This window comes from Stegodyphus dumicola, chromosome 3 (genome assembly GCF_044657685.1).
Source record: "Stegodyphus dumicola isolate Sdum_Otavi_A_Nest chromosome 3, ASM4465768v1".
NCBI lineage: Eukaryota > Metazoa > Arthropoda > Arachnida > Araneae > Eresidae > Stegodyphus > Stegodyphus dumicola.
Window position 1 is genome coordinate 199,197,298 of NC_140770.1, and position 13,265 is coordinate 199,210,562.

Genomic DNA, 13,265 nt, shown 5'->3' on the forward strand with positions numbered 1-13,265 from the left:
AATTTGAGATTATCATGCACATCGATTTTTAACAGAGAAATTATTTATTAAGATTAGCAGCAATTTTAGGATTGCTTTAGCCTTACCGCTGTACTACACATTCTCTAATGTAAAATGTTTTATAAATCACTAAGGGAAATTAATACAATTTCTAAAACAATGTACATTTAAACTGCATGATTTATATAAAGCAACAGTGGTTTAAAAACTGGTGACAAGTATTACTGGCACAAAATACTGTATTGCTTGAATATATATGTCAGATGGGAACTTTTCCAATTCACTGGCGCAGTTGATAAAGCGACAAAAAATTATACAACCGAGGCCAAATGCAGTCGTAGCTAGGGTTTTCAGCGCCCAGGGACAACTGAAGATTTCGCCCCCCCCCCTACTGCTTGCCAAGGATGGAAAACATTTAATTCTAAAATGTTGTAACATCAGTTTGGCGCCCCTTGGATTCTGCACCCGGGGACAGATGCCCCCCCCTCTAGCTACGCCCCTGGCCAAATTGAATATTCCTGCTGGTAACCTTAGTTTCAAAACAAGTTGCAGCCATTTCTTATCAGTCACATCTTTTTCCTAGTATGTCAAAATGAATGAAAAATTTAGGATTTGCTCAGAACAGAAGTAAGAATCTGTCAGATTCTTTCAAGCAAGGCATTTGTCTAAAATTGCTACTTGTGATAATGATCATGAAATGGAATTGTATTATGGAGATGAACTTCATTGACGCTGCAACCTTTTAACATGTTGCAGTAAAAGTAGTATCCGGAAAGACGCATGGCTAGAATCATGGAAATTGAGTTTCTTGAAGTGTGTGAAGTTTATTTAAGGTTGTAGCAAAGAATTAACTTCAGTTAAATAGTGTGAAAACCAGTTGGGCATAGAACAGTTGTGGAGTGGAATAACTACATGTGTGAGGTTTGTGTGGATTCTTTGCTTCTTCAAGAACAGAAATTAGGAAGACTTGCTGTGATCGTTGAAGTGGGTGAAAGTACGTTCACAAAGCTCAAAAGCATGTGGGATGGATTCTAACTACAACAGTGGATTTTTGCTGGAGTTTGCAGTGAAACAAATGAATGCTTCCTTGTGAAGTTGTCAAACCGATCCACGAGCTTATATTAGAAGCAATTGGAGGAAAATATCGAAAATGGAATTATAATGTATTCAGATTTGTAAAAAATCATACTTCTCTGAAAAACTGGCAAATGAAAGTTTTGAGCATTTCAAAGTGAGCCATAAATACAACTTTGTCAATACAGAAACTAGAACGCAGACACAAAAAATAAAAAGACTGTGGAGTAGCACGAAAAAAGAAACACAGAGGATTGGCACAACATCATCTGGAAAGTTATCTCGTGGAATTTATGTGGAGATGGGGAAACAAAAGACACACATGAAAAAATTTTAAACGATATTAAAATGTTTATGCCTCCAATGTAAAAAAAATCTTAGAAGTAACATTTGTTAGTACTTTATGTGCATACTGTGTCTTGTCATTATAATAGTCTACTTGACGAGATTTGCAGCATTATTAACATTTTTTTATGTGTATACCGTGTGTTGTCACAAATAAAGTCTGGCAAAATGAAAAATACCATCAGATGTAATATAGAAATTGCTACAAATTATATGTGTGCTATTAGTTTATTTTAAGATCTGTTTCAAAAATGAAAATATTTATCAATGTATCTCCAGTCGCATAGCTTGGGTGGGGTAAGGGGGGACATCTGTCCCCGGGCGCAGCCATCCATGGGGTGCCAAATTGATGATACGAAATTTTTTAATGAAATGTTTTCTATTTTTGGCACACAGAAAGAGGAGCAAATTCTTCAGTTGTCCATGGGCGATGAAAACTCTACGCCCCTGTGTATCTCTACACACATTTCAAGATATATAACTGCCCTTGAAAGCTACGTAAAATACACTAGTGGAGATTTCGATTTTTATTTCAATTTTTTTAAAAAAATTATTTATTTGTACAAATTAATGCGCTATGGAAATTTATACAACAGACTCTTCTTTAAACAGTTTCAATTCATTCTTTAACCAAATACAAATAAACTGTTAACCCTCTAAGCAGCAAAGCCGTGTATATACAGCTTAGAATATTTTTTGTGATATCTGCAAGAACGTCTATATACATGCATATTAAAATATGTCAAAGAAAATAAGGCAATATATCAAAAGAAAGCAAATTCAGGTATGAAATACCACGAGAGTTTTTACATTAAAATCAAAAATAATTTGTTCTCATAGTAGTTTTGGGAAATTTATACTTTCTTAGCGAAAACCCTGGCTGCTCAGAGGGTTAATAAGATCAGTAGATTATTTAAATTGTATTCTACACAATTCCCTTAGCTTTCATTCATAAAATACAAATTTATCTAATGTAACAAATACTGTTTCTTTTCAATGTGCTGAAAGCCCATAAGGTTTGTTTGGCATCTGTTACAAAGCCTACAAGGCGATACTCGCCATTCCAACTGTGACCACTGAGGAGATGTTTCATCCAATGAGAGCAAACCGTAGAAGAAAAGGTCATTAGGCTTTGTGAATTAAAGCCTGCAACATTGCTACTAAGTGGAAGAACTGCTTATTACACATTGAAATTGCTACTGAACATGCAATTCATTGAAACTCCCATGAGCAATATTTCCAAAGCATCCGGCATGGGAAAAGTGTTGCAGAAATGCAAACTTAGATAAATGGACTAAAAATCGCTTTGGGCTCTTGATTGATCATTGCAAGATTTGTGTGGAAATGTCAGACCATTTGGGAATGCATAAATATTGCTTGCAGGGGATTTCAGGCAAACATTACCTGTAATTCCTTGATCAACACCAACGGAGGAAATAATGCTTGCCTGAAATACTTTACTTTGTGGCGACATGTAAAGACATTGAAATTAACTACAAATATGTGTGTCAATCTGCAAAATTGATTGATCAGCTGAGATATTCTCACATCAGTTGCTGGAAATTGGTAACGGAAAGGTGCCAATTGATCTGACCTCAGGATGAATTTCATTGCCTCACAACTTCTGCAATTTAGTGACGTGAAAAGAAGAATTAGTTGAAAAAGTATTTCTCAATATTCAAAGCAATTAAAGGAATAATGACTGGCTGAGTGGACCAGCTATTCTTGCAACCAAGAACAAAGACATCTACGAACTTAACAACAGTATTCAGTCTAACATTTAAAGCAAGCAGTCACATACAAGTCCATCAACATTGTTGTGGAAGCAGATGAAGCATTTAATTATCCAGCAAAACAAATTCACTTGAACTGCCTCGGATGCCACAGCACATACTGTGATTGAAAATCGGTATGCCAATTGTGTTGCAAAATATCAACCATCTAAAGCTTTGTAATAGCATTTGGTAAAAAATTAATGAGCAACGTTATAGAAGCAATAAATAATCTTGATGGGACCTTTCAAAAGTGAATAGGATAGAAATAGGAATGAGAACAATGGATATGCTATTTCAACTTAAGAGATTACAATTCCCAATTCAATTGGCATTTGCAATCGGCATCAACAAAGCTCAGGGCCAATCTTTAAAATTCTGCAGTTTACATCTAAACACTGATTGTTTCTCACATGGACAATTATATGTTGTGTGTTCTAGAGTTACCAAACTAGATAATCTCTTTATCTGCTCAGAAAATGAAACAATGAGATATATTGCATACCTGTAAGCATTGTGAAGTTAAACATATTTGAAACATACACTTTCTCTTTTCTTTCTTTTCCATTTAATCAGATTGAGCCACAGCAAAGTATGGCTGGGTATAGCTAGTTTTAAATATGTTTAAGTTGTTGCAGATTCAATCCAATTAATGTTTGCTACAACCAAATTTTCTGTTGATTTTTGTACTGAAATAAAGAACAAGAATTTACTGTATTTTTTAACTAGCCCTTAAAATATATATCAATAATTGAATGTATTGCACATGGCATTTAATTCAGTAAATGTTATAAAATATTAATCAGATTTTATAAAACATACAGACTACTCAATTTCAATATACATTTTACAAAATTTTATTACAGTATACATTTTATTATTGTACATCAGATCTTACTTTACCTGACACTGCACATCTACAAAAGCTGTATTAGCTACATCTAAGCAGTGCAAAGAAAAACCATAAAAAATACTATTAACAACATTACAAATGTTTATACATTAGTTTCACAGTTTTATAGCATAGCTCAGTTGAAGCTTCTTTGTTGCTTTGTCAAGTTGATTTTAAATTAACTATACATCATAGAATTATATGACGGGGAAAGCTATTACATTTCTCAATATACACTATGCACATCTTTCTTTTATGTTCTTTCCTTAGGATTCTTTAAGTTCCCAAAATGAGCTGTTTTTATAATAAATCATTAAATTGTAAGTGCATAAAAAGATAAGATTCAAAAGATGCAGAAGACAGTTTTCAAACAAGTTATAGAAATATATTTTACATGTTTTATAAAAGTAAAAAAGTATTTCAAGGAACTAAAAAAAGGATATATATATATAAATATTTGAGAATATTAAAAATTTTTGGATTTCACATTTAATATTTTACTGTAAACATACACTATATACAACAAAACTGTAATAATTTAAAAATGAAAACAATTTGTGGTATCAAAAGGTTATTACAAATATAAATTTCAAAATGTTAGCCATCTCATTAGAATGTGATATGAATATTTTTTCTTTTGTAAAAACATGAGATACTGAAAAGATAATACTACTTTAACTGAAATAAAATCCTTCTTCTTTGCTCAGATTTTTTTTAGTTGATATGTTTTCAGTGAGATCACACAAGATACCAGCTGCTTTCATATCTTTGGTACACAGTTTTAATACATACAGATTCTGAGATTTGCGGAGCTTGCATAAAATGTACTAAATAAATTATTTTCATCCACTATCTAAAACAAAGCAATTTTAAGATTTACAAAATAATCCATATTAATCTTAAAATTATTAAATCTAATACAAACACTATAAAAAGTTTTCTTCTGTACAACTTAATGAAATACTATAGAATTAAAATTTTAGGTAATAAAAAAAATTCTGAGGTATTTAAGATTTTAAAATTATAGTTTGCACATATGTATTAGCCAAAAGGTGAGTTCATTTTTTAGTACAAATTTTACAGTATGTTTAAAAAAAATTTAAACAATAAATGGACAGCAGCAATTAAAAGAGAGAAAGAGAAATGCATATGTGTCTCTGGCATACATAACATTTACAACAATTTGTTAACTGTATATTTTTGCCCACATAATATTAAATAGAACAAAATAAGTGATTTTCTTATGAACGGACACACCAGTTAAAGTAAATACTCTGATTTACTTTATATCTTCAGTGAGAAAAACTGCCAAGTTTGTTTCTTAACAAATAAATTTATTTGTATCATAGAAGCTTCAATACTTTTGTAACATTTATATATCCACAAATTAAGGTATTTCTTACTTCAGATTTTATAATATAGCATCACAGTAAGTAGTATATGATAGAAGTTAAACCTGATTTCAGAATAGTAGGCACAAAGTTTTTTTTTTAAAGCAAATTAATGATGCAATGATTTCTGTTTGGGAAAACATGCACAATAAGCAAATTACTCCACACCATTATGTTCTTATAAAAAGTTACAACTTCACATAAATACAAATGCATTATTTAAGCTTTTTTTGAAAACCAGTGATAGCCACCAGAATTTTATTAAAATATAAATGTAAAGATACATGGTTACAGTACATATTTATCAGGCTTTTATGCTTGAAAATGACTTGTTTTTAACACATGAATAAAATTTAATTCAAAATATTTCCAATTCTAAGTCATTTTTATGTACCTACATATTTACTTACATATTTGTAATTGAGATTTTAGAACACTAACTTTGAAATGGGTATGTCTTTTGTTTCAGTATCATGAATTATTATAACTCTAAAATACTTATGTCTTTTGCTTCAGTATCATTAATTATGATATACTTTTATATATTATATCATGAGAGTAATGCACATACAAGTAATGAATTTGAATCACAAAATGAAAACTTCTACAAAGCTTTTCTCTTTTAAAAACGCATTTTGCTCCATTCCAGTTTTAATGAAAGAAAATTTACAAAACAACTTTTAAGATTAGGAACTAGAAAACTTAAAATAATAGAAAACTAAAACTAATAAAACTTTTAAAAGTTCATATATCTATACTTATATATATTAAGTAACCATTGCATCATCATTTAAATAAGCTCCACAAATAAATTACAGTACAAAGAATAAGGAGGTCCTTAAACTCGTAGTCATTTTTGATCAATTTTACTTCATATCTTTCTTGGGAAACCATGCACACTCTTTTAGAAAATTTAACTTTTTATTCTTTTAGGTATGGCTTCCATGTTATTTACCTGTTATATATATATTAAACAGAAAGTGCTTGTATAAAATTGTGAAAACATTAATGATATCTGTGTTAGGTGTTTTCGCATTAATTAACAAGGGAAATATTATGCAGAAGAAACAAATACAAACTTTCCTCCCATGATTTTCAGAATAATTGTAACTATTTGAAAAATTAAGTTATTTGGAAAACTCGAGAGCATTGCAGTTGAATAAGGGCCTTCCTTCTTATTCTTTTAATACAGTATATGAAATTAAAATTCACTATCAGAGCTCAGCAAAGCACATAACATTTATGACATAGAAGGTGGCCCTTGAGGATAAGTCTGAGGCCTTCTCCGGAATCTCATATATAGAACTTCGAGTGCAGACTCTAAATATATTTGGTGATAAGGGTCACACACTCCTAGATGAGTTAAATCTTCTATTCCGAGAGTAGCAACATGCCGGAGCTCAGTGAGTCCTACAGACATGAAATGTGACTCATACATAGGAAGGCCCAAAGAAATAAGCCAAGACCGAAGGCTTGAGTAGTTTGGCTCAATCACAGGAACAATGCAAGAGTCAGATAAGAAGTCATTTGGCACCTTAAAATGAAAAAAATATTAGAAGAAATCTAATAATACAAACTACCCGTTTTATCATCATATTACGATACACACATAATAGAAATAAAAAATATTCTACTTTCAGTTATCTTCCTTTTGAACTGTTTTGCACTTAAACTACAGTTTTATAATACAGAAATAGCATTAAGACTGTATATAAGAATAAAGCACTGCAAGCATTTGTAAAAGGTTTTATGCTAATAGTCTTGTTTTTTATTTGAACTAATTAACTTTAGTAATATTTATTAATAACATATTACTATATATAATTAATATTAATGATCAGTCAATCAATTAATTAATTATAATTTCTGATCAATAGCAATAATTACTTGTTTTTTTAATTTCTTTCTCAAAGTTTGAAATTTTGTTATTCATGATTTAAAGTCCCCTTAAAAAGTTTTTTTTATGATTTACATTCAAGTTCCTTTAAAAAACAATTTTTGGAATTAAACTTCCTACTTATGGGTTCCCTCATTTTGATGCATTCTGCTAAATTTATATTAGAAGATAATATAATCAATATTTCTTTAGTAAATAAATTATTCTTATCTTACTTTACAGCTATTGTGCAAGTGTTAGAAAAACTTGTTTTTGAATTCAATGAATTTTAGATCATTCAATAATTAATATTAACTACATACAATTATATTAATATAATTATTGTTATCATCCTGATCTGTAGTCAGCCATTATTTTGCATTATACCTACGGTGACCATATTTTTTTGGAGAAAATAAAGGACACTTGTAACGTGACATGAGGGGGGGTTATGGTAATTTAAATTCGTGCTCAATAATTTTGTGTTAGGGGTGGGGGTTTGTGCATTCGTGTGACGTCACAAATGTTAATTTGGGGTCTTCCAAGGTGTGACATGGGGATTGGGGATGGGCAGGGTCAAAATTATCCCAAATATTGCGATCATTTATGGACGCCTCCTGATAAAAAAATCTCCAAAAAACTTAGTAATTCAAAAGGTTTATTAAAACAATAGAAGCAGACATTAATATGTTCAATGAGTTTTAAATAATGTAATATGTAAATATAGGATATTAAATAATTTATTACTCATACTTTCCAGATGTGTAGATTTTTCGCAAAAGTGCCGGTTCACGCTTCAAAAAGTCGTGAAATTCAAGGCAATTCATTTCAAAGTTAAATTTTACAGCTATGCTGGCTTGTAATGTACTAACACTTAATTGGGTTTTGTCACTGGTCCACATATTATTTACTAATGAAAATATTCTTTCGACGGGAGCATTAGTTCCAGGTAGACATAAAGCAAACTCAATGAGTTTACAAGTATTGTTGAAGGCAATATGATTCGCTTTAAAGTGATTAAATATCTCCACCCATCTTAGGTGGCAGGATTTGCTGTTTTGCCTCCATTCGTCAATTTTTTCATTGGTAATGTAATTTTTTACGAGGGTAATTTCGTCAAATAATTCACCGTCGGATATTTCGACCGAACATTGTTCTGATATGAAAATGTAACTTGCCTCCACCTTCGACCACACAGAGACTTCTCGCAAAGTGATCCATTCAAAAACACCTGCTTCATTGAAACACATGTCCCAATTGCTTAGATATTCAATGCATGTTTGATAAAACGTGCAAGCTTCAGAGATAAACTGTGTAGATTGCATATCTTGCACTTTTGATAACGTTTTCTTTATCACTATTGGAACAAACTTCTCATTTTTTCTTGAATTTAGCTTAGTTTTTAATTCCTTAACAAGTAATGATGTTTCACACATTGAAATATCTTGATCTTCAGCCTTCAAAATATATTGATGAAACATTGACGCTTGATTATGAACAAAAAATAACCATTCCTCTGATAATTCCCCATTGAAAAAAGTTTTAAGTATTGTTGGGCATTTATCCCGATTTAAAAAGTAAGTCTTTAAGGGTTCAAATAGTTGTAAAACTCTATCCAGTGCTGGCAGAAGAGTTAACCATCTTGTTTTACTGTAGCCAAGTAGCTTTTTGTATTGGACCTCTGCCTTATCACAAAATTGTTTCAATATTTCTACTCGTATTGTGTAAATATAGAAATGTGAGTAAATTTTTACCAATACCACTTCAATATCTATCGGAAGGCAATCGACCGCAGTGCTGATGCAATTATTGAATATGTGGGCTGCACAATTAACCCCAATCAATTTCTTTTTGCTCGATTGTTGCATTTTGTATAAAACATTGTTTTTTCCTCTTCTTTGAGAACCACCAAAATTAACATTTGTATTATCCGCGCACAAGGCTACCAATTTCTTGGTGGCCCCAAATTTCTCCAGCGATTCATTGATACAATTTGTCAAAATATCGGAATTTTCACCGGGAAGCTGTTTTATATTCAAAACTTTTACTCTAACTCCAAAATTGGGTAAAAAATATCTGACGAGAATTGTACATAATTTGGTGTTGCCATGATTCGAACAATCAGAATAAATGGTGATATTATTTGTTTCGCTTAGGTCACTTTTGATCACTTCAAATGAATATGGGGCGAAGACATTGCAAATAATTGATTCCGTTTTTGTCCTTGCGCAAGAATATTTTTCTTCGAAACACTTCTTAATTAGTTTGGAGGAGCAGTCACTAGATCTGAATGAATAATTGTGTTGAACTGAATGATAACACCACGATGCTTCTTTTACGGCTAACGCGTTTTGGGTGTCATTATCTCTTTTATTAACAAAAAATTCATTTAAAGATTTGCTCGCCGAAGCCTGCCTATCTGCATCTTTGTGTTTTGAAGATGCTGATTAATTGCTGATCTGCCGCTATTTGCAATGTTGAAAGTGGCTAAACATTTACTGCATCTGACATCGCTATCCAATTTTCCTTTTTTTATGAAAGGAAATTCTTCCTGCAATGCTTGGTTGAAAGTGCACTTTCTTTTAGGTGCCATGAATGGTAAAAGTCAAGATTTATATAAAATTTAGTTAGATAATACCGAAATATCAAAACTAAAAATACAAAGCGAACTTACCTAGGAGCTAGGACCAGGGTAAGTCATAAATTGATTACCGTTGAGTAAACTAAAAGCTGTAAAATACAATATTTGGGTAACATTGAACGAAGGACGTGCCGCGCGCACAAACCGTAGAAGGAGAATGAACACAAAGATTAAAGAAACTAAGCAGTCCCCAGTTATGTGGTGGTGGTACTAACGCGAGAAGCAAGCATTGCTCTGGCCCGACTGCGTATTTGTCAGCGTACGGCTCAGCTGGCATTTAGAAAAATACGTTGCGGGTGCTCCGATCTAGAGTTGCAGAAAACCAATTTGAGAAATTTCATTTTGCGACGATTTCTCAAAATAAAGGACAATATGCTTATTTCAGGAAATAAATAAAGTTAGAGGACAGAGCCTTCAAATAAAGGACTGTCCTCTGAAATAAAGGACGTCTGGTCACCGTAATTATACCGATACATAAATGTCAAAAGTAATATTTTGTAATTATTGGGTGAGTGCATTATTTCTTGTAGTTTACTATAAAGGAATTTTGTTATGTTATAAAATAAATTAATTAGGCTCTGTATCTACATTACATTCTTCACTATTATTTATAATCTTCTGCCACCCATTGAAAATTCTCCTCCCTCTTATGGCATTCGTTTCTTCAGATAAAAAGTTTCCTCCACACTATCAAACTTCTATTTCTAAAGGAAACTGTGGGAGAATACCAGGGATGGTAATATGAACTCTCACCAAACTCCTGTAATTTCTCTCAGTCTGGTCAGATATATAAGGATTGCTTCTGGAAACATTCCTATTTAATATTTGGTTTGAAGGTTGGAGCTTTCAACAAACCACTCCTGTGAAATTCCACCAAAACTTTACCAGAAGTTTTGCACATATTATTCTCGCTTTAGATCTTGGAGGTTAGCCTATCAGCAAACAGTACTGCAAAATTTGATTTTCTTATACAGAATCCATTATGCATCACCATTTACCATTTGACTTAAAAACCTTTATTTATTTTGCCAAATTTAGTTTGAAATACATTTTACTGTCCTCTTCCTGTCTATTTTCAGTTATTTCATATTGTACACAGGTGTTATATTTTACCATAAATCCGACAGCATGTACCAACTTTTCCACTGTCATTCCATGAACCTTTAATTTTACCCCAAACTCTGCTGCAGTATTCTCTTCATTATTCTCAATGGTTTCCAACAGGTCTTCGTCTTTCAGTTCTTGATATCTTCATGATTTTGGTATCTGAGTTGCCTATCATCATTATAAAAGCATAGAAAACAATACTGGCCAATCCATTCTGATATGGTATTATTGACACATTTCTTTCAATGTATTTCTGCTGTGCACATCCAAGATCATACATACAAAAGGCAATGTCTCATATGCACTTTTCACCTTCATTTTCTCTTTCTTTCTAATTATTTAAAAGAAAATGTACTTTACCATTGTTTTTTACTAGACACTAGACAATCCCATATTATTTTGAACCACCTAATGAATGCAGGAAATAAGTTTCCAAAAAACTTTTGCATATACTGGATACTTAAAATTTTTGATTCAGCAGGTAAAAAATGAAAATGAAAAAAAAAAAAAAAAAAAATGTGCAACTTAAAACATAGCTCATATGTAAAACACTAAATAAATTACAAGTTTACATAGCAAATATTCATTTCTACATTTTCGGTTTTAGTAAAATAATAATAGAGAATGAATAAAAATTCAGATTATAAATATAAGTAATATTTTGAAAGAAATATGAGGATTTCTAACCCCTCTACGAGCTTGCTGTTGTAAGGATGTTATACGAATTTGATCTAATGCATCTGCCACGTCAACTATGTTGTGCTGGAGTTCTTCAGCATACCTTTGTACCAAAGCTGGTGGAATCCCACAGAATCCAGTCTGAAATTACATTATGTATATAGTATAATTACAAAATAATAGCAAAAAAAGTAATATGTCTGTGAACAAAAGCTAGTTAAAAATATATTTTCATAATCAAATAAAAGTGGAATATAATTTATAACAGAATTAACAGCCTGCTGGAAAAAATAAAGAGGCTTCTTTTTTTGAAATGGTTCATTACTAATAATAAAATAAGGATACAATACAATAATGTTACAAGAAAAAGGCATGAGGAAAGCCAAAAAAACTTCCTTTAGTAACATCAAGAGGGAGCTGTATCCTTTTATGTGGTGGGACTACGAAGGAATTGTATATTATGAACTGCTGCCATTAAATAAGACAACAGATTCAGAAAAATACTGTTCCCATAAGGCAGTTTTAAAGGCAGAAATTGAAGCAAAGCACCCAGAAATGGTGCAGATTCTTTAAAGTGTTGTCCTCCATCATAACAATGCTCAGTCTTGCATTTTGATGAATGTCAGACAAAAAAGAACTTATTGAGTGCAGTTAAGATGTTTCGTGTACATTCCCCATACACACATTCAATAGACCTTGCCCTCTTGAATTTTCATCCATCTTTTCAGGTCACTTACTTAAAACTCTCTAAATGGCCTGGATTTAATTTGTTAAAGACTGTCAAATGGCACCTTGATAACTTCTTTACAAATACATATACAACTTTTTAAAAAAATTTTCCAATGGCCTGACAGATGGCTAAAAAGTCATAAAAGAAAATGGCACTTTATGTCATTCAATGAAAGTTTTTTTATGCTTTTGTATTTCTTTATTGGTATTTATCATAAATAAACACAGAACTTTTTGAATGGCCCAATGTATAATGGATTTGAGTAATTCTTGTTTATTGCATCAGCTGAAAGACTTTCTATGCATATATATCTTCTGAAAAGGATATATAATAAAATTTAGAAATAAAGCAAGAATGCTTCATTCATGATATATAAAAATTTAATACAAATGTTTTCACATATTCATTAATATAATGATATTCAGTCAATTTATTTTGATATATTCAACTTCCATATATATATCTAAAATCAGTTATACAAAAGTATTCATTGGATTGATGGATTATATAAAAATGTTCATTGGGTTTCTTGATCAATGAGAGGGATATTTTTATATATAGAAGCGTCTGTAGGGAAAATAGCTTATATTTTTGTTACATATGGCAAAAACCATGAAAATGCTGAAGTAACCAGACTATTTGTTGGAATTAAGCTCAGTTTAACTACCAGTATTTAACAGTCTTATCTATTTGACCATTGCTGGACCTCTAGATTGTTCAATGTCAGTTAATAAATATATAAGTAAAACAGATAGATAA

At 31.4% G+C, this 13,265-nt stretch overlaps 1 protein-coding gene across 1 annotated transcript in view; it reads right to left on the reverse strand.

Moving 5' to 3' along the window:
- Positions 1-4,024: 4,024 nt before the first annotated feature.
- LOC118193437 (uncharacterized) overlaps positions 4,025-13,265 on the reverse strand; it is a 421,049-nt gene continuing 411,808 nt past the window's right edge. Inside the window, exons 18-19 of the mRNA XM_085812477.1 lie at positions 11,786-11,917; positions 4,025-7,008 (exon numbers count right to left, since the gene is read on the reverse strand). Coding sequence (XP_085668603.1) covers positions 6,715-7,008; positions 11,786-11,917 — 426 coding nt within the window. The 3' untranslated portion in view covers positions 4,025-6,714. The remainder of the gene's footprint in view (positions 7,009-11,785; positions 11,918-13,265) is intronic.